We start from the raw sequence: 20,594 nt of genomic DNA on the forward strand, positions 1-20,594 counted from the left end.
TCCAAATCTATAGTTCTAGTAATTTATCAAGTTGCATTTAAAAGCAACCTGCACGTTGTTTTCTTACATTTGGCAGTCTTACTGCCGAAGTCAAATGACAATGGCAGTGGTGACGTAAAGGCGCGCTGTGTTGACGTAGCCCAAGCCTGCTTGAGCGCTGCGAAAGCAGCCGTGGGCTGAATGGGCTTTGAATTCGTCGGCAGTCTCTGAAAATTCAAGACTTCCGTACCAAGGAAAAATGCGGCGAGCCCAAACATCGTCACATGGATATACAAGTGAGTCTACTCGTTTTTAATCTCTCATTTGTGTTTGTCAGTGCAGGTACGATGTTAGTCCAGCTGTCTGGAACTCCATCAGTCATCTTGAAACTGAAGTTTCCTCGCATTAATGACAAAAAAACTGCACTACACGACTTTTTTTCGCACGGTACAAGAACGTACGCGTCGTTCATAACAGATTCAGTTCGGTGCATGGTATTTCCTCATTGAGCTATGCTTTGAGGAAATTGCGATATATGTTATCGTCAACCTGTTGTGCTACGTTCCTAGCGTGCGTATGCACTGGTGCATGTCAAAGTCCCGAACTTTAAGGCTGTTTCTGTATCGTTAATGTCATGTCAAAAATGTGCTTTCAGATGGCTCCAGTTACAGGGACACCGTGGAGGAAGAAAACACACAGCTGATTGATGGCTTGAAATCAAAAATCTCGGCCCTGAAGACGGTACGTCATTTCCTGACTCCCGAGAATGCCTGCGCCTGCATTAGGCTACGTCAACATATGTCCTATAGTGCATTTATCGAAATGGGCCTTCCCTGTTTGAGTATCGGTCGACATCAGAAAACGGAGTAGAACGACCTTGCACGATTTTGCATTTATGAAGGGAAAAAAAAGGTACTTAGAATCATTTCTCTATGTGATTCGTGCTGTTGATCATTTAAATGATGACTTGAGCCTGCACCTTCTCCGATAAAATTTATTCGACGTTGCTGTCAGAGTACCTCCTCATGTTACCCTAACATCACCGGACTCTACATTAGATGACGCTGCCTAGACGCCCAAATTCCTCTTGATTCCGGCAAAACACAGTTACGAGACTTCCTTTCCTCCTTGCACTGTGTTGATCTAGAAGAAGAGCACAGAAAGGTTTGAAAAAAAAAAAAACTGCGAGGTTAAAGAATAATCAATTGCTTGTTAAAAATGACCCTCTTGTCCACGCAGGCTATGGCAGAAGACAGTGTTCATTCTGCTTTTACAAGCTGACGCCAACATAATGTCAGATGTGGTCGCTCTGTTCACAATGCATTAACTCTGGCCACTTGTCCAATATGCGCTAGAAGAAATGTACGACCAAATAAATGTATGGCACCTCCTTTGGGAATGCATAGCACCAATCATCATGACCATGTATGGAGGCTACGAGTAGGGATAGTGCACAAAGACAATGTGCTAGATGCCCTGTTGGAGTTCGTCCAGCAAGCAGACGTCAGTTTGTTTATTTACAATGCCTTTTGTACCAATTTATACCAACACTATACCATAGTACCATAATTTATACCTATATTATTGATTGCTCTAATATAAATAAGTGTACCAATAAGTATACGTGTTACAGTGTGCAAATTATATACTTATTGGTATATGATACCACAGTTATACCAATGACAATTATAGCCCTACTGTTCAACAGCCAGATCCATAATGTTGTTACAACCCACCTCCATCTCTGAATACCTCTACCTGTACCTTGATGTGTACAAACACGTGATCGTACCATCAATGCTTTCCGCCCCCACCACCACTCTATGTGGGATGTGCAGCGCTGAAAGCAGCATGCGCTTTCTTTTGTGGCAGGTATCGATTGACATTGGCCATGAAGTGAAGTACCAGAACAAGATGCTGCAAGACATGAACACGGACTTTGACGCTGGCGAGGGCATCCTCAAATCAACCATGGGGAGGCTCGTGAAGATGAGCCGAGCCGGCCACAACCGCTACATCTTTTATCTCATGATGTTCTCTCTTTTTGTGTTTCTGGTCATATACATGCTGATGAAGTTCAGTTAGTAGGGATTACCCAAATCTTGAAAAATATTTCCACTCTGTAAATAAACTTCCCTTTGTAAATACTCCCCTCGGTGTGGACGGAGAATTCACTGGACAAATGTGCTTTGGCTTAGCAACACAGAACACGAAAGGGGAGAAATAGGCTGGATAGGTACCTTGTCCTGCGTATCATCAGGGCCAGCTGAATGCGAGCTGAAGTGAGTTGGGAAAAAAAAAAGTACACCAAAGAAATTGCTACTGGTGATGAAGTACATTTCGGGTTCATGAACACTTCGATACATATGTCTTCAATGCCATGCAAGTGAAGATTAAATGCTGTAGTATTCAACTTCACTTTTTATTTTTATTTTGTTGTTACTGTTTCAGTAGTCTTGTTTATGTTTCATTTGACGCTGATAGTACACCTTCATTGTCATGTCTTCTGTTGCTAAGCCAAAGCGCTTATATAATAAAATGGTTTGGTTTATGGTTTATAAAGGTTTAATGTCCCAAAGTGACTCAGGCTGAGCGACGCCATAACGAAGGGCTTCGGAAATGTCGACCACCTGGGGTTCTTTAACGTGCACCGATATCGCACCCTACACGGGCCTCTATAATTTCACCATCGAAATTTGACCACCGCGGCCGGGATTGAACCCGCGTTCTTCGGGTAAGCAGCCAAGCGCCATAACCACTGAGCCACCACAGCGGCCTATATAATAAAATGATCACCAACTGATATACAGCACAACCCTTCTAAGCTATATTCACTGCATCTTGGTCATGGTATGTGTATTTTGTATATGCTTATCGATGGGCTCAAGGATTTCAAAACGAGGGATGGGCATTTGCTAGCCTTGAGCAGGAACTCTCTGCCCCCCACTCGAAAGAAGGCATCCGGAGGGGCTGGGCTGGCTTGTTTGTTTGCAGTTATGACGGCGGTGGATTTAGCCAGCACTCACAAAAACCTGTAGTGCTGCTGCTGTTTTTTGCATTAAGGGTATTACATTCTTGTATGTGAGGTTTCAGTGTAATGCTTAGTAAACTCCAACATGCTGTCACTAACGACATTTGTGGCCATTTGCTAGATAACTTGAGAAGCTCTGTAAGCTGGAGCTGGACAACCACAGCTGGAATCAACCACAAAAGCGGCTTAAAAAGTTTCCTACAGGAGCGGTCGACGCTGCAGTCAGTAAATGACGAGTGAAACAAGCATGGTTTAACATCATTAACAGCTACGAACACAGTAAACCATTACTCCTTGGCCAAGTTTGAAAAGACATTTTTCCACTTCCGTGATCGATTTCAGTTGTTAATCTGTTCTCTACCCGATCATTGGAGGTTTCTTATAACCTGTTCCTAGTATATGAGCACTTAAAGAGATGCACTGATAGGGGAAAAAAAAGTGTTTTACTGCTGCAAAAATTACATCAGCACTTTGTAACATATGCACTCAAACGTGCAGAGCTGCTCGTTGAAGATGAGTGGACACATAACAAACATATATAAAACATATGTAAACAGACGCTTTGTTCTGTACAGCACAGAGAAAAGATAACCTGCCCATGTCATAAGTAAGCTGTCAACAGCAGCAGTAAATAACAGTTGCAAATAACTCTGTGTTTTGCCACGTTCGGCAGTCGTGCATGCTAGCTGTTACATATGGACTGATAACATAATGTTGATGATGACATAAATCACTTGCTGAATGACAGTCAAGATGGGTATTGCTGATATGTGGAGGGGGGTGGGGGTTTGAGTTGCATGATTCAGTTCACAAGTGGAACAGTTTCGTGCATGCAGGGTTCCAAAAACAGTGCAATGCACTCTCAATGTGAAAGACAGGCAGACAAATCCATTAACATTGCAAGTGATGCTTACTTCACAATTTAACATATACAGTTTGTTAGAAAACACGCTTTCGATTTGCTAGCATGGCTTGCTTATGCATTCTTGCGTGTGGCAATATGTCAGTCACAATTTTTTTCAGACTCGTTGAAGCAGCAAAAAAAGACTTGCTGTGAAGAATTATATTAAAATATAAAATAAAATTACAATTGACTAGATGCTTTCAAAACATAGCTGCGGCTGTACAAAACATAAAAGCAGGAAAGCCAAGTTCATTTTCTGTACGAAGACTAGCAAACAGAAATGCACTTTCTTAATGTAGGAGCTTTGCCATAATAAAACACTAAGTGCCTAGAAAGTTAACAAATGGTCTGATCCTTGACTAGCACAAAAACTATTAACAGCATTTGAACATAAAGTTGGGCATGATCAGCAAAGATTCGGACTTCCTTCACATTGAAACACTTGAAAAGAAAGAAAAAATTGAAAATGCAGTGGCAAAAAAAATCACTATTTGAGGCTTTTCCTTTCTGAGAACTAAGCTCTGGTGTGCTGCAAATAAATGTACAGAAAATAGTTTTTCGCTACTAAACACAGTTGTTCTTAGTTCACGTGATACTTAACTTTCAAGCTGATTTCATGCTACCAAACTTCACTTTCCACAGAAGCACTATTTGAAGGAAATAGGTGGCTCCTGAATTGAATGCAGACCTTTACTAATGCTCATATGACCCAGTGCTGATCTATACTTAACCTTTCTTGGCAATGATGGGAAGGCTGCAGGGGCAGAGATTCCTTAACTGTGTCATTCTATCAAATAGTTTGGGCGTGCGACAGTTGTGCCTGACAGCCTGGCACGTTGCTGTAGTGGACTCCCGGAATGGAGAAACGACCGCCAATTTTAGTTCCAATTAAAATGTTTTCATAATCTCCACGGCACTTTGATTCCATCACCAGGACAGCTGGCGCCATATAGTGGCTTCTTGTAACTAGACAATGATATGCGAATGTCCGGACCACGTAGAATATCTGTTACGGGTCCAATTGAACTTATTTTTGAAAATGTGGCGGAAAGTTTGAAGGTCCCTTCACTTCCGCCATCGGTTGGCCCGGTATTGCACTACCTCCGGGATCGGCCTTGTCTTTAGCGCGTCTTTACTATCCTGTCTTTCTATCCCATCTTTCAACTCTCCTACTATCTGTACGTGGTAGCGATTGTGGCTCGGCTTGAGCCAGTGAGCAGGCCTGTGCACTTTCCTTTTCTTTCTTCCTGGCAACAACAGACAGACAGAACTAGAGATGCCCAGCAAGTTTGTTGTAATCAGGACAACTCTTTTTTTTCTTGATTTTCAACGTTAAAAGTTGTCAGTTATGTTAGAAATATGCCTTAAATAATGAATATTAACAATATATTATGTTTCAAGACAAAATTGTTCACTGCAAGTTGGGATTATATTCCGCGGTGTAGGAAGAAAGGACGTGTTTCGGCTCCAAAGCTTCTGCACCATTACCAGAAAAAGTTGTCGCGGAGCATAGCCAGTTACGTGTCATAGAGCAAGCCCCTCTCTAGTCCAGCTAATTTGTGGAAAATGAATCTAGCATGCCGCCGGCGAGCGATCACACTGGGCCGCCTCGGCATAATGTGTTGAAACTGGGTTAACAGTGCGAAGCTGCACGACATAAATAAGACAAGTGTGCATACAATCTTCTACAACTCATAAAATGAGATGGCAGTTGCTCAGTAGCAAAAACATAGTTTAGTGGCCTTTATGTTATTTTAAACACTTGAAGTAAAGCTTTCCTCTATTATATAGACTGCTCACTTGCTTCGATGTGTAAATAAATTGAAAGCCTAAAGAGAGTTATATGACTAGCGGCTGCCAAAAGCATACCCTAATAGGACACTATGTACAGCGGCGTAAAATGAAACTGCAGACTGACATGTCGGCATATTCCAAGCATGTTGCAAAAACACTCTGCACGTAAGCAATTAAGGGCTGTGCTATCAAAATGCAAGGCAGCATTGTTTTATAAGTATGACTACCATTGTGACACAAAAAGATTGTAACACGTTCACTGCTTACTTTTGGTTCTTTGCTTCTACATCAGTGCTGCCTGTTTTGATGGAGTGTAGCTTGGTGAGAGCTCCTACAGCCAACATCTGCTGGAAACACAAGCTTGAAAGTAATTCAGGCGTACACTGCAATGAAAAAGCAGTGCAATGTGCTTGAGCCCAGTGGCATTTCATGCACATAATTGCCAGTAATTTGATTGCAGAACTCTCATCAAAGTGCAGCCCATAACATGGGTATTGGAGACTGCTGGTAACTCTGACTGCTGTAAAGTATCGCAGTGACGCCGCATTGCACCGGGCCTTGCATCATACGTAGCTGCACATTAATTACAGTCAAAAGCAATCGGCACATTCCACTTGAAAACAACTTTTCACGACAAGACAGTCACCTTACGCCGACCGACATGATGGGCCAAACGTGCACACAGCCCACCAGTGGCGGATCTCTCGCTCCAGACCGCACACCATACGTAGTTGCGCATTAATTACAATCACGAGCAGTCGGCACACTCCACTTGGAAACAACTTTTCATGGCAAGTGTCCCCGCAGCGACTGACATGATGGGCCAAACTTGCGCACACAGCCCACCGTTGGTGGATCTCTCACACCAGACCGCACATCATACTTAGCTGCACATTAATTACAATCATGAGCAGTCAGCACACTCCACTTGGAAACAACTTTTCAAGGCAAGAGTCCCCGCAACGACAGACATGATGGGCCAAACTTGTGCCTATCGTTGGTGGATCTCACACCAGACCGCACATCATATTTAGCTGCACATTAATTACAATCATGAGCAGTCGGCACACTCCACTTGGAAACAACTTTTCAAGGCAAGAGTCCCCGCAACGACAGACATGATGGGCCAAACTTGCACACACAGCCCACCGTTGGTGAATCTCTCACACCAGACCGCACATCACACTTAGCTGCACATTAATTACAATCACGAGCAGTCGGCACACACCACTTGGAAACAACTTGCAGGGGAGTCCTTGTAGTGGTTGACGTGACAGGGCAAGCTTGTGTGCACAGCCCATTGCAGGTGAATCTCACTCGTACACTGTGATAACAACAACACCACACTAGCCAGTTGCTGAGGAGCATGAGTTAAGGGTGGAGGCCTCCCCTGATCAGCGAAGTCAGGTCTGTGTCGAGCCGGTAGTCAGCTATGTCGACCAGCTCGGAATCGTTGTTCAGCACGGGCTGCACGCGGTCATACGTGGACTGCGTTGCGCTGCCGGCAATGATGGAGGCAGCGCTGCAGCCGTTCTTGCACTGAGTCAGCGTGGCCGTGTTGCGCTTGGGCAGCAGAAAGCTGATGGAGAGGGAGATGGCGATGTGCCATGCGCTGTGGATGTACTTGTAGTTGTCCTCTGTTTCCACAAAGGCGAACAGGACTAGACCGACTGCGGCAAGGAGGATGCCAGGAGCCAGGAACAGCCATTCACGCAGTGTCGGTTGACACGAACGCAACTGGTAGCACCTCCGCACCTGTAGAGGCAGTTTCGAAAAGAATCAACGCTGTTCCCACTGCACACCGCTTGCTTCTTCCAGAGAAAAACAATTAAATACATGAGACTAAAATTGTTAGTAAGAGGAGTCATTCAGCAGGTTTTCAGAGGGATATACAACAAAAGAGAAAACGCTATACAGAACTAAGAAGGTGTTAGCTCAATGACTATTGAAGTTACTTTAAACAGTGACTTGATTTGAGTGGTGATGCAACTACTGGTCTGTAAAGCTGTAATTGGGCAACTTAGAGGGTTCAGCAACAGCAGAGTGCAGACTCTTCACTTCCTCTTGTTGGTAATTGGCTGAAAATGTGGATTCAGTTCTAAGAATACTTTATTGGAAGTGAACCTCCCAGAAATGCATTGATAATTTTCGCATAGGCTCCCAATACTAAACATTTATTAAAGCAGCGAAAAATGCACAACTAAAATAATGTAACCTGTGCAAAATGGGAGTATTGTGGGTCATCTATATTCTCGGTCAGAATCCATGTTTTTGGCCAAGCATTAGCCAAGTCAAATACAAAGATCACACTATCCAACATCTCATGGCGGATGAGGCTCTCTTTAATGGCATCTTCGATAAACTTCCACTTGAGTTTCCTTAAAACCAGTGTGGTGCTCAGGGACCCACGGTAATGGAGCACTATGCGCTCCGGCGCAATTTATTGAAGATAAAACTGCACACCGGTGCGTCTCCCTTAGCTCCAGGTAGTTTTGAGAAACCCCATCTCCGAAGCAGGGTAGCATGCTCACCCAAGAGATGGAGAGCAGGAGCACTCCGGCGCAGACGGGGACAGCAAAGACAAGCAGGCTGGTGCGCTGGCATTGGACGCCCAATGCCACGCCCAGGGCGCCGAGCACATGCGCGATGGAGGCCAGCGTAGGCGGCACGTGTGCCATCGCCACCAGGGTCACCCAGAAGGAGAGCACGGCCGAGAAGAAGTCGCAGAACTGGAGCACCTCGAAGCGCAGCAGGCAGAACCCGAACATGTCCACGTCACATGCATGGTAGAACTGGGGGCAGGAAAAACAAAAACAAACTCCAGTTCACATCCTGTTCATGTCCAGTATCATGTCCAGTATCATGTCTCTGTGCAAGGTGCTGTGCCAGTGATAATAATTCTTCCTGGTGCTGGTGGGCGGTGACGGTGGTGGTGTTAAAGGGACAGGTGGAATTGAGAGTTGAAAGTTTATTAATGCATTCAAACAAAGTCACAAATGTATACAGCGAGAGGTCATTAGCTATGTACATTGGACATATCGGCCATTGCCCCACTTGTGTCACATTACCTAAGCAAGGTATGGAGGCGAAATTCTTGAGGCCCGTGTACTGTGTGATGTCAGTGCACATTAAACAACACCAGGTGGTCGAAATTCCCGGAGCCCTTCACTACGGCGTCCCTCATAGCCTGAGTCGCTTTGGGACGTTAAACCCCCATAAACCATAAGCAAGGTATAACTCTTACCACTGCCCTAGAAGGCCAGTATCCAGTACCTGCATGTCAGATCAGTCCTTCTACCTTTAAATGCTGAATCAGCAGAAAGGAGTCGATTTTTCAGTTTTTTTTTTTTAGAAAAAGTGGATCTGGCCAGCGGTCACGACATGCGTCTATGTAAAAACGACGATTCTGGCAGAAGTGGTCCTTTATTTGTGTATTTTTAACTAGCTATCACTCTTGAAAAAAAGATGTAAAACAGGTTTGAAAGATATCTACATTTTGCTCCTGTCTTCATTGCTTTATGCCAACACAGATGTCATTTGCCATTATGACAGCTTTCTATCTAGCCTTAATGATTGTTCATTTCCCTATACAAAACTGCCCTGTAGAGACCTAAATGTAATAAGAAACGAAACACCATTATTTGTTTTTCTGTAAATCACTCAGAATGAAGGCGTACATGGCTCATTATGCATTTAATAGCTGTAAAACTATGCAGGTCACTAAACACTGAAGGCCACATATGAATTAATGACGTGTCAATTGAATTATTATAATTAACGTCTGAAAGATGACGGATGTTTCTGGAACGCCCAAGTCATGCAGCTACGGTGTCGCCATGCCTACCATTGAGAAGAACATGGTGACACCGTACACAACGGCCTCAGTGTAGAACTGTCGTCGTGTTGCGAGGACTATGGCTGGCAGAAAGAACAGGTTACTCAGCGTCAGCAGCAGGGTCTTCATCAGAAGGAGCGGAGCAGGCGTTGCTTGGCTATTGTCGGTGCAACCCCATCCACGCCAACCTTGTGTGAAAAAAACAAAAATAATTTAAATGCTTTCTCTTCTTTGCACCTGCGGAAGTGATCACCAGCGGGCAAAGCCATAGTCGTTTGCAACCTCTACTACTCGTTTAGCTAACATAGACGGCACAACACCTTGTGTTGTGGCCGCCATCGTTTGGTATTGTAGCTCTTTGTTACTGGGACAGAGCAAACTATTATCCTAGATATTGAATAAAAGACATTTAACACCATGGGCGCTTTGAAAGTTTCAAAGAAGTTGGCTTAGCAAGTATGACTGGCTACACTGGGCTAGGAGCAAGAAATGGGCATTTTTGCGAGCCAAAATATATACAGGAGAGGTGCTAGTATTTGTTTGAGGCTAGCTGCGAACAGATGGAAGGAGGTTTTGATGAAATGTTTGAAGGCAGTCGCACCAAGCTGGAAGGAAGTTGCCAACAGTGACATCTGATAGCATTCCGCACCTTACAGTAGAAACTTGTATGAAAAAAAGTATGCAAGTGCCCTATAAACCTATTCGAATAGAATATCTAGTCCCAACAATAAAATACGAGCACATTCTGAGTTGTTACTGTGCACGAGCGAGGTGTCTAGTTTCCCTGTTTTCAATAAAACCCTCTAGCTTTGAAATGAGTGAAGCGCTTAAAACTGGCATAATGTCAAGCACAGAACTGCTTGACATACAATATTTCTGTAACTGAAAAAATTAAAGAAATATCCTAGAAATACCTAGCCCATAACTTGTGGAAAGGCATCATACGTTATATTGAGATCTGTTTCCTTGTTGAGTCTAAAAAAAATTTTTTTCCACAATTCTTTCTACACCTAAAGTAGTGTTGCAGCACACAACATATGCTGAATAATGCAGAGGCCTCATTTCATGAGGTTGCGATATCCAGAGTTTGATACGTCGAATTTTGAATTGCCACAGCTTTTTCAGCAGTTAGATACACAGCCACAACTCAATGTATAATACAATGCTTCTGCATGTAGAAATAGTGAAATATGGGTAACTGGCAGCTTTTTCTTCATTTCAAGACCAGCTAAACAACAAGCCAGTCCACTGAGTAGCGACACGTGGGTATAATTTCCATTTTACCACAATTTGTCAAAGGCATCCAGAAAACTTTTTTCACAGCTAAACAAGTTCCTAGTTTCCGGGCCATTGGACTGACTCTGGTGCATGAATAATACTTTACCACAACTTTGAAGAGCAAGTTATCGAATTTTGCTGCAGAGTTGTTTGGTTTTGTCTGGTGGTGGTTAGCTTTGCTCCTTGATAGCTGCAGCCTACTGGAATTTTTCGCTTAGAGAAAGTGAGTAATACGTAGTGCACCTACCTCCGAGGCAGTGGCAGGAGCTGAAGTAGAACTGCCTGAAGTGGTTCTCCTGGCAGTAGCCATGCTGTCCGCAGGGCGATCCTTCGAACACGCAGGGCTGGAGCCGAATGCGCAGGTCGACTATGGTCTGCTCCAACTCGCACCTCACGGGCACAGAGGAGCTTTGGAGGAAATGGAACGAGCATTTCCGACCTTCCAGAAGTAACTATCAAAGTTGGTTAAGCTACCTACGAAAATTCCACAACTATCATGGTTACTCTGATAAGCCTTGATGAGATCCTCTACTGCTAAACATGCAGTAGGATGACAGCACACTAGTCGTTCCCTTGCAACCTGTTCACAGCCAACATCAGCCAAAAGTCAATACTGCCCGGTATGAACTAGTAGTATAGCTCAAAAGGCATTTGAGGTGAGCTTTTGAGCAGTTGTTTGAAGAACTGTCGCTACTTTACAAGTAAAATGAAAACGCAGTGCCCCAACAGGATGGGCAGAAAGAGGTGCACAAAAGAGAAACAAATTAAAAAGCGAAAGTTTGTACAAAAAATAAAAACAGAAGTTTCCCAAACATCACGATGCAACGGTGAAGCCATCCAGTTAAGTAATCGAGGCAATGGAACCTTGTTGATAACTATGAAATATATGGTAAGGGGTCAAAATTTTAGTTAAATTTCATCAGTGCGGTACAAAAGTTAGATTTTGAGTATTTATCAATGAACCTTGCGATTTTCTCTGTGCCTTTTCATGCTTTATGCTGCATTATTGTCACAAAAATATCTGGGACATCAGTCATCCTGTTTCAGAATTGTAACGTGAAAAAGAAATTGAAGAATTAAGCGCTGCAAGAAGAGCTGGGTCTCTGGTGGTACGAAAACCAAAGTAGCAGTAACTGTAATCAGTGTACGCACACTGGAATCTGCAAAACATGACGAACCTGGAACCATTGAAGCAAGACGCCGTGAATGAGAGGAACCAGGCTCCAGGTTCCGGAAAAGGAAAGTACTTGATGGCCACCAGGGTATCGTTAGTGGCGACGGCTAGCGTCAACTCCGGAGGGCACTGGATGCGTCCCGACAGGTATGGTGGTGGACTTCCATGGTGGATGCAGATGTTCACAACCACCACCTGGGATGTTAGGTTCTGTATGGCAAAGAAAAGCAAGAATTGAGACCCGAGTGTGGAGAAGCCACCCAGACAAGAACAGCACAGCACCACTGTATAGGGCAGTAACATGCAAAAGGGAAACATACTTTGCTTTTTTTAAGAGAGCAATTAATCAGCATCCACCACAGTTATACGACTACAAAATTAAGAAAAGCCATACAGCTTTTTGAGATTGTTCGCAGTTGAATAAAATTCGTTTTGGTTGAGGCAGTTGCTCTAGCAACCAGCTCACAAACAGATGGGCAAGGCCAAATTGATTAACAACTCGAAACTGCAACAACGTTAGTCCAGTGTATATAGCGAAAAACCCCCAAGGTGGTAGCATTTAGTTTAATTAGGGAGTAAATTACTTGCAATAATATTGGAGTAACCTCATATCTCATTTTGTCCGGTCATCTGCTTGTACTCACAGCAATTAAGATTTTCACCTTCCCAATGTTGCCCCTCCGCGAATCTTGCTAGAATACTGCATCGCAATTCGATTGCCCGCTGTATTGTAAAACGAGTTTTGAAAACTGGCAGTTACCCCGCCGCGGTGGCTCAGTGGTTAGGGCGCTCGGCTACTGATCCGGAGTTCCCGGGTTCGAAACCGACCGCGGTGGCTACGTTTCGATGGAGGCAAAACGCTAAGGCGCCCATGTGCTGTGCGATGTCAGTGCGCGTTAAAGATCCCCAGGAGCTCGAAATTAATTCTGGAGCCCTCCACTGCGGCCCCCCTTTCTTCCTTTCTTCTTTCACTTCCTCCTTTATCCCTTCCCTTACGGAGTTCAGGTGTTACTGATATGTGAGACAGATACTGCGTCATTTCCTTTCCCCCAAAACCAATTTTCATTTTCAAACTGGCAGCCCAGAAAGAGTAATGTAAACATCCAAAAGTATTTAGAAGGGAAGTGAAGAGGTTTTACTTCCCTTTAAATGCTGCAGGACAACATGCTATGAAAAAGGAAATTATATGCGCAACACAGAGATAGGACAAGAACAGAATGGGTTAGAGAGGGAACAAGTGCAATTTAAGTGTGTAATGGGAAGGCAATTAACCGCTGAACTCTAAGAAAAGGCAAGCCTAGCAGGAGGTGGCAGAGAATCGGGTGGGTAGATGAAATCGGGAAGGTTGCGGGGATAAGGCAGCCGCAGCTGGCACAGGTCAGGGTCAATTGAAGGGAAATGGGAGAGGCCTTTGTCCTGCCGTGGGTGCAGTTAGGCTGCTGCCGATGCTGATGAAATGCACAGAGGTGCTGTAGAACAGGGTTCACAATGCCTTTCGCTACCGTCAAGAAATGGGATCTGGCCGCTGTGCTAGGTACAATGGCAGACCAACAAGTGGTGCACCTTGACCATGCTGTCCAAGTGTATCTTGGTTTGAAGCGTGCCGCCAATGTCCACAAAAGGTTCAAGCTGCAGGCCCACCATGACCGGGAATGCGTCTGTGAGGCCAAGCCACGATGAAAACCATTCTGGTCCCTGAAACAATTGCAGCGAGGTATTCTAAATGGCCATGGAACATACTGTGCGTGTGCAGAACATAGTGTCTATGCACCTTTTTTTTTCTTTCGAGTCTGTGTTATGGTGCACTGCAGCTTATAGTTATAAATTGCCAAACATAGCAGACCAGCTACCTTCTACATTACTTTTCTTGTGCAATCAAATTAGGACGTGATATCGTTGTTTGTGTATGTTGAAGCATTGGCTTTAGCATTCTCTGTACAGTCGGCCAAATGGCTGGTTTTGTATATTGGACTGGATATATAGCTCTGTAGGCTATCAGTTAAAATATTTTTACGATATTTCCCTTGAATGAGACAATAAAACCTCCTCTGATTCGACTTGACTTACTTTTTTCAAACCATAAAAGGAAATTCAGCCCTTAAGGAGCTCTCTAGTGTGGTCCGAATTGTGGTAAACGCCCTGCTTTTTGTCTTATTGCGTAAGAAGCTATGCAGTTAACACAAATTCAGACAATGTACTCTCCATTCATAGGACACTTCAGTCACTCAAAGATGGCCAGGCCATAAAAAATGCAGGAATGATGTCATTCCTTTTAAGACTACAAGACATTGCACTCCACGCATGAAATGTTCCAAGTTGGTCTTCCACAGATTCCAGGGACAAAAACTATACTGGGCTTAGGGGAAAGATGCCGATTCTCTTTCTAGTGCAGCCAAAGTACTACACAGAAAAAGATTCCCAGTGATAACGTTCAGCCAATGGCTACTGGATTAGAAACTCGGAGTATTAGACTGCCGGGCTGAGAGAAAGTTCTCCTGCAGAAATTTTCAGAGCAGCATTTAGAAATGGTGTTAGAAATTATGTGGCCAAGTTAATTTAGGGAGTTACGCGGTACTAACCTGTGAAAAATGTTTCATGCTTGCATCTACAAAAGGAAAGAGCTACAGAAGCATTGCTGACACACTTCAGTGTGTGATGTATATAGTAATTCAGGCTAGCAATAAGACATAAACTTAAATAATGAGGTGACGTGGGCTCTTTGGTGCGCAACTTGGTTGTGTGGCATTGAGGGCGCCTTTCTGCTCACCTGTACCAGGAAAGAATCCAAAAAGTCCTGCGCATGCTTAATCCGTGTCAGCGGTATCATGGGCAGGCAGCCTTGCATGGCGGCCAGCACACCTTCCTCTCCCAAAATCTCTTTCACAAAGTGCGCCGTGTGTACTTGAAACTCGACCGGCGTGGCGGTAACGGTGGCGCTGGGACCCGCCGCCTCCTTCTGGTGGTCTTCATGCAGCTGGCTGACAGCCGAAAGGGTAGACGTTGTCTGGTTGGATGACGTCTCATTGCTGGCATCTGAGTCGTTAAAGCTGGAAACCAGGTGGCGAGGCTGCCGGCCAGACTTGTGGCTTAAAAAGCGCCACGGTGTCGGGCAGTCTGCAAAAAGACATTAAAATTGCTGCACTGACTTGGTTATGAAAATGTTACAAATGTGCGTACTAAAATAATGAACTAAAGAGACAAATGTAGTGGCTTCGATTGTCTTTCTACTCGTTACAGAGAAAGTTAACGATTAATAAAGAAGCACACGTGCTAGAGGCTCTACAATGTTGCACATGGAGAAAGCTGTATAAAATAACACAAAAAGCTGGGCTAGGAGGGACGGATCCATTATGATTCAAATAGCACCAGAGACGACGACATGGACAACAGATTCTGACACATATGTGCTGATGTGTATCAGTATTCGTTCTTTGTTGAGGTGACTCAAATGTGAAATAAGTTAACTGATATGGTGGGAAAAATTGATGCCCTCAAATTTGAATTACGTCTGGAGACAGACTTGTGTGAATGTGGTGGTAATTAATAGTTCTATTTGTTTGAAATATTGGTGATTCATATTTAACAACCTGCTACAAAGAGCTGATAGTATGAATAAGCAATAAACAACAAATGTTTTGTAGCAACCATGTATGCATAAAATGGTTTGAAGTTCATTTTGACAACATAACAATGCCAACATAACAGAAACAGACTAATCAACAGTTACACGATGCAAAATATTTCAAGATACATATTTCTACCTTACAACGTTACTGTTTTGCATGTTTTGCAAAAAACACGAGTTTGATATGTTACTTTCAAACAGTGAGTCTCTAAACATGCTGTACGCCAGATATTATAAAGCAACAACTTGCTCAGTTGTCTACCTTCATGCTGTAGAGACACTACATGAAAGTCTCGGAAAACCTGAGGTTGTAACATTTTATGCAATAATAAATTTTGTGGTAGGAGTTCTGTGCAGTAATGTTTTATACATGACGATCTTGAGCAAGCACATCGGCCATGCAGTACGACTCTGCTCTTTTTCTGCCCAAGAAAAAACAATCCTGAAACAATTTCCCATGCACACGTACCTTTTACATCTATGACAATTGAATAGCTAGTGTGTACATCAGCAGCTACAGCAATGTAGTAGTATGCTTCCGTTTCTGGTTGGGGCACGATCCTATAGAAATCGTCTCCCGTGACATTGACATCTTCGGCATATGGAAGGGCTCTTGCGCGCAGACCAAATTTTCTGACGCAGGGCTGAATGCCAGCTTTGTTCTTTGGCCAAGAGGAATTTGAAGAGATGTCCAGACAGGAGGACACCCTCACTAGCAGCTGCCAAGCACCATCAGGAACAAATACCCTGCATGAGAGAAGAGAAATGGAAAATGACAGGGATCTGCAACAACTTGCATTACTTATAACCCTCACAGAACATGCATGAAAAAGCATCACTTTATTAAGCGTGAAGCAGCACAAACTGATCCTTACATGATGTGCCTCTACATGCCTCAAAAAGTCAAGAGCAAGCACCCTTTGAATCAGAAGTGAGGGGGACTAAATCTGCAGTAATCTTTTGCTTGGATAACTATAGCAGGATAAATCCTTGACATGCACCAGAAAATAGAACAAACTTACTTAAACACCATCAGCTGAGGTGGTGATGTCACATTGAGGTGCATGCCAACGTTAAGCAAAACGACTTCATGGTGATGGCTCCATGCTGCCATGCTGCCAAGGCTGTACTGGCAGCTGCGGTGAATCCCCTGAAAATCCAGTCAAAGCACAGGTTTAGCGCTCAAGTTGTTTTATTTCATACAATGTGCAATATATTTATCAGTGACACTTTCTTTGACACTTTAACATGCTAATTATTACTTATTTTAGCATGATAACAGACACCCGTGTCCCTTGCATATGCAATGAACAGAGTAAGTTTATTCTGAGCAGAAACTTTGGCTTTGAACAACAGGTTAAAAAGTATGCTATGCCAAAAAAAGCGCTATTCTAACACAATATGCCTATTTTAAAAATTTGCGGAAAGTATTAGGTGAAACACCCTGTATACTAGGCAGACAGATTTCGCCATCAAAACAAGCCAGTGTAAACATCAAAGCGTGCCTTCCGATTCTCTACGCTCTCACGAGACAGTTCATTGTGGTTCCTGCAACTGAAGGCTGCTGTTTGATAATGGGGGAGTTAATTTTATCCCCACGCAGCAGCCCTTGTATTTTAGTTAGCCACGCTTAGCACTGATAGACAGGGAAGTTTCCTCCTTACACTAGACATGACAGATGGCTAACAATTTGTCTTTCATATGTTTGTGCTGCATTTTGCAGTGTCACATCGAAACAATGTTATTCTGTGCTGGTTCTGTGTAACCTTTTTGTTTTTCATTTTTGCTTTGCGAGTTGGGTGGTCCGTGCACGTAAACATGTTTCCTGCAGTAAGTTATTGGTTGTGGGACAGTGCTAATCCCGTGTTACCTTCCCTCTGTCTATTCACTTTTTTTTTCTTTTTGTTCATAACAGGATACACTACTTCATGCGCAAAAACAAGCTGTCCTTCTGTCTTGCTTACATATGTCCAGTTTTCGTAGTACACTAATGAAGGTATTAAGCTCAAAGGCGGTGACTACCTGTTGCTTGATTTTTCGGCTTGATTCTTTGAGGAAGGCAATGACGAACCAACTACCAGGCAGTGGGTTGAGCACGTGAAACTCGGGCATTTCCGTCGGCTGAAATTTGGTCTCTGTCTTGAGGTGGTACAACGACTGGCTCGGAAGGTGGATGTGAGCAGGAAAGGAGCTGTTGTCAGCGGCGACCACAGGGTAGCTGCCATGCCTGAGGTAGCTGCAGGAGATATTAGAACACAACTTTGCATTTTTTTGCCACCCGTGGTGGTCTACTGTGGAGTCTCGCAGGACTTTTGATGCTAAAAAGCATTATGGCGTGCACCTTTCATTGACAGAACTTGTGGTTGGGCTAGTGTGCGTATGATCAAGGTTGGGAATAAAATGAGGATTTGCATTCCTTCTTTTGTAGGCCAGATTACTGGTAAATGCACACATACAGTCATCCCTTCTCTTTTAAGCCTCTGCTTAAGGTTTAGTGCTGGCATCTGTTCCTGCTTTTGGGTAGTTTGCAAGGGACATGCGAGCATATCATATATCGTTTAATTCCTTCGGGTACAGCATATTACTTGCTGTAAACTTAATTCTCGCATTAGGAAATATCGGTGTTCAGCATTGCTGTGGCCAGGAGACAGCTTCCTGTGTTGATGGCTCCACAGTAGCCTCCTATACTGTGTCCCCCTCCTTACAACCAATCACATCTTAGCCTTTTAGATCCTACACCAACTAGCCCAACTTTATGCTCTATATATAAATCTCCTTTCCCTGAAAATTGGCCTATTCCACTGATGTCAAGCACAGTTGAACTAGATATATGCTAGCTGCTGTGGCTAAGTGGTCCAATTAATTGTTCCCTTAATTTACCAATTATAATTCTGAAGTCCCTGGTGTGGAGCAAATGAACAGAGGAACATAGCCTTTACATGACTACAGTGGTGTCCGGCTTCAGCAAGAAGGCTGAGAGCTTTGTAGGAATGCATACATATATGTGCTCTCTATAATGCAAGCCACATGCATGCAAAACAGGTGTCAAACCTAGCTGTCCAGTTTAACACACAGGATAAGTTTTGATGATAGTTCAATGTCACTGGGTGCCACAAAAAATGTACGCATTTCAAAAACAACTGTCGAAATGCCCTGTCCCATAATAAAGTATACAAGCATTTTCAAGAGGTGTGAGAGGACAAAGGTACCGACATGTAAACGGGTTCTGATGGGCAGCTCTTGTCGTCCATGAAGGCCACAAACTGCCACGCCGCCCGAGAAGTTTGAGCAGGCACCGTGAAGTGGAAAATGGCCACATCACTGAATGTTCGATATGGCCGCAATAGGCTTTCTTGGTAGGCATCTGATGGAGTGTATACTGTGGTGCAGGTGAGAAAAGAAATGAGAGGCCATGTTAATAGGCACCAAAATGAGAACAGTTAAGCGACCCGGAATTATTTTTCCGGCAGAAAAAAAATTGTGACGTATTCTAAATTTTCACAAAGCACAGATATCACACAGTTGTTTAAAAGCAACCAGGCATCCTGAATTACTTGTGCAAACCTTATTTTTTTGTAGTCTTTACAAATAAGCTAAAAAATTCTCATATGCTAATTTGTTAAAAGGAGAAGCGGCCAGTCAGCGCACAATTCAGATCACTGCAAAGCGCAACTGTAAGCGTGTAATATGCAAGAGTGTGCTGATGGTAGCGAATAAAGTGCTATACACATGTCGCGCGCGCGCGGACAGCAAAAAGCACGCGTCAGCCATCCCGCTCGAAACGCATACGAACGCTAAAACACGATCGAAGGCCTCCATACTGCGGAACAAACCGTATAAATATCGACACAGCGCGTCAGACACCCAGATTTCGTTTTATTTCAATACATCTCTTTTTCTGAGCAGACGTTGCACAATACCAGGAGCCGCCGCGCAGCGCGCGGAGCGCTTAGACAGCTCTGTTAGAATATTACGCTGCGCTTTCAGCCAACAGGATATGTTCCCGCGCGATTTCGCGACCATCTCTTAGCACGAGAAGCCCCGAATACACGCGACTCGACATTCCCGCGCGAGCCCGCACAGCTGCAGAGCGGTCTCGTGAATGAACGACGGAGAAAGAAAGAAAAAAAAAACTCTCCTCTCTTCAAAGCGCATCCGCAATCACCCGAACTGTCACATGCATCCGCGAGGCGTTTATAGGGTGACGTAAAAGAAGTACGCACTCACCTAGCGGAACTGCTAAGCGAACGGAGTGAAGAAGCCAACACAACCGGAGCAGCCGCTCCATGAGGGAACAGCTGTTCGCCATTTTCCCCCGCCAGCCACCGCCGACCGCCGGACCGACTTTTTTTTTATTTTTGTAGGCGCGTCTCTCCCAGCAGTTCTCTCGTTTCAGCGTTTTGCTATGCGCCTTTTTTTTTTTCGCCGATCGCAGAATCCGTTGCAGTGAACGACCTCGGCTGCGTTCGGCGTGGAACAACACATTTGCTAACCTTGCTTGCGGATGCGCTAGTTTTGAAACCGCGATCAAATTCGCTTGCCTAGTGGTTCGAGTGAAACGAGCGAGTGATTTCGGCCGACGGCGCCAACCGCAATCCGAAACTAGCTGCAGTTTCGACAATCGCGTAGTGGGGCGCTGGGGTGGGGAGTCCGACGCGCGTGATTTGAAAAGCAGCGCTGCTCGAACTGTTTCTGAATAAAACGAAACATGTGACTGAGTTGAATTTTTATTTTGCAGAAATTCCCGCACCTACGATTCCAAGACGACCGTACAAATGGTACTTACGATTTCATTAAACTCTGCATGTCGTGGCGTTTTGCTGTTCCGAAAGCGGTTATACGGCCCATGAGTCATTCGATATTTGAGCAGTTCCGCCGAGATTACTGCAGTAACGGTAAAAAAATGTTACCAACGTGCCTCGACGGTGTAACAGTCAATTAACATTAAAAAAACAAAAACACAACAGCAATACT

At 44.1% G+C, this 20,594-nt stretch overlaps 3 protein-coding genes and 1 pseudogene across 6 annotated transcripts in view; 3 read left to right on the forward strand and 1 right to left on the reverse strand.

Annotated features, from left to right (window-relative positions):
* The window catches only part of LOC144111151 (uncharacterized), an 88,196-nt gene that overhangs the window by 20,295 nt on the left and 47,307 nt on the right, over window positions 1-20,594 (forward strand). For all 3 annotated transcript variants that reach the window (XM_077644306.1, XM_077644307.1, XM_077644305.1), the window contains exon 3: window positions 20,359-20,398. The gene's annotated coding sequence lies outside the window, so the exon portion shown is untranslated. The remainder of the gene's footprint in view (window positions 1-20,358; window positions 20,399-20,594) is intronic.
* LOC144111153 (BET1 homolog) lies at window positions 109-2,131 on the forward strand. The gene is made up of 3 exons (XM_077644310.1): window positions 109-275; window positions 635-720; window positions 1,852-2,131. Exons 1-3 carry the CDS (start codon window positions 239-241, stop codon window positions 2,062-2,064), a joined length of 336 nt encoding a protein of 111 aa, XP_077500436.1. The 5' UTR covers window positions 109-238; the 3' UTR covers window positions 2,065-2,131.
* On the reverse strand, window positions 3,437-19,968 carry LOC144109397 (post-GPI attachment to proteins factor 6-like). Of its 2 annotated transcripts, XR_013309578.1 has the most exons (13): window positions 19,848-19,968; window positions 18,834-18,999; window positions 17,643-17,856; window positions 16,643-16,770; window positions 16,090-16,367; window positions 14,763-15,109; window positions 13,559-13,690; window positions 12,000-12,205; window positions 11,069-11,229; window positions 9,553-9,731; window positions 8,240-8,500; window positions 6,676-7,463; window positions 5,186-6,518 (listed from the first exon to the last, which is right to left on the reverse strand). XR_013309578.1 is itself a non-coding variant. In XM_077642179.1 (12 exons), exons 1-12 carry the CDS (start codon window positions 19,927-19,929, stop codon window positions 7,080-7,082), a joined length of 2,538 nt encoding a protein of 845 aa, XP_077498305.1. In that variant the 5' UTR covers window positions 19,930-19,968; the 3' UTR covers window positions 3,437-7,079. The 2 variants fall into 2 exon arrangements, 1 of the variants encoding a protein (XP_077498305.1); XM_077642179.1 differs by having other exon boundaries at window positions 3,437-7,463.
* LOC144111691 (U2 spliceosomal RNA) lies at window positions 4,899-5,037 on the forward strand (annotated as a pseudogene).

The sequence above is a fragment of the Amblyomma americanum genome, chromosome 11 (genome assembly GCF_052857255.1).
Source record: "Amblyomma americanum isolate KBUSLIRL-KWMA chromosome 11, ASM5285725v1, whole genome shotgun sequence".
NCBI lineage: Eukaryota > Metazoa > Arthropoda > Arachnida > Ixodida > Ixodidae > Amblyomma > Amblyomma americanum.